This window comes from Haplochromis burtoni, unplaced genomic scaffold (genome assembly GCF_018398535.1).
Source record: "Haplochromis burtoni strain Fernald_Lab_line unplaced genomic scaffold, NCSU_Asbu1 Contig_54, whole genome shotgun sequence".
Classification (NCBI taxonomy): Eukaryota; Metazoa; Chordata; class Actinopteri; order Cichliformes; family Cichlidae; genus Haplochromis; species Haplochromis burtoni.
The window spans coordinates 860,159-861,234 of NW_024582415.1; the positions used below are offsets into that span (position 1 = coordinate 860,159).

The 1,076-nt window shown below is 35.9% G+C and overlaps 1 protein-coding gene across 1 annotated transcript in view; it reads left to right on the forward strand.

Annotated features, from left to right (window-relative positions):
* Positions 1–1,039, forward strand: part of myl7 (myosin, light chain 7, regulatory) — a 7,061-nt gene extending 6,022 nt beyond the window's left edge. The window contains exon 8 of the mRNA XM_005924437.2: positions 128–1,039. Within this exon, the coding sequence (XP_005924499.2) occupies positions 128–187 (60 nt within the window). The 3' untranslated portion in view covers positions 188–1,039. The remainder of the gene's footprint in view (positions 1–127) is intronic.
* The last annotated feature ends 37 nt before the right edge of the window (positions 1,040–1,076 follow it).

Below are 1,076 nucleotides of genomic sequence, written 5' to 3' on the forward strand. Positions count from 1 at the left end.
TTTTACTCAATAGTTAAGATCAATTTAACATTAGCTATTTAGAAATCCCAGCCATATTATACATAGTATCCCATTTTCATAGGTTTAAAATGAGTTTGATAAACAAATATAGTTTTAAACTGGAAACATTGACTACAAGTCTCTCTGCTACATCATCACACATGGAGATGAGAAGGAAGAATCATGAACGGGACAGTTGTGTGAAGGCATATCATGAAGTCCAACTAAACCCATTTTACCTTGGCTGTTAATAATTTGACCTGTCTGCAGTGCAGTGCTGTCCTTGAGTTAGTGAAAGCAATAAGCCCTATGCCCAGTACATGTGAACTTAACTGAAATCTAAGCCCAATGAGATGTGGGAGGAATAATCAAGCATGATTTTAAGATGGGGAATCCTTTTCTGACACATGGTCACAGGACCGCATGGTGTGAGAAGAAGGTAAGAATTTTTGCTCTAGAAATCATTTTTAAAATGGCATAAATTGTAAATGACAGATACGTGTATGTGCTTTATAGAGGAGTTTTGTCAAGTTTCATGAAGTCTTTTGTATATTGAATGTTCAGGAACTCCGTTTTTCTTTTCGTTGCTTCAAGGCAACGTTATGAAATAACGTCTTCTCGGAGGGAAACTTTGCTAACATTGTGTTGGAATGTAATCATTATGTTACTTCATGTATTTGTGCACATATTTGTGCTCATTTTACATGTTGCTGATCTGATGACTCTTGCACATTGGGATGCCATCAAAATAAGTCTCCCTTTCAGAGACAGTTGCCAGGCCACAAGAGATATGGGTGACTATGATAAGCCAAGATTCAGCCTCTTCTGAATCACATGATAATAATAATAATGGATTGCATTTATATAGCGCTTTTCGGGACCCCTCAAAGCGCTTTACAATACCACTATTCATTCATGTCTCCTGTATTTCTGTAATGCTTTAGATATAATTATTGATGTGTGTGGGCAACTGTGTATGGCGCATCTTTTATTTTATTTAACAACTTTCCTTTCAACTTTTTTGTTTCAAATGTGCTTTATATTTGGTAAATGGTAAATGGCCTGTATTTGTATAG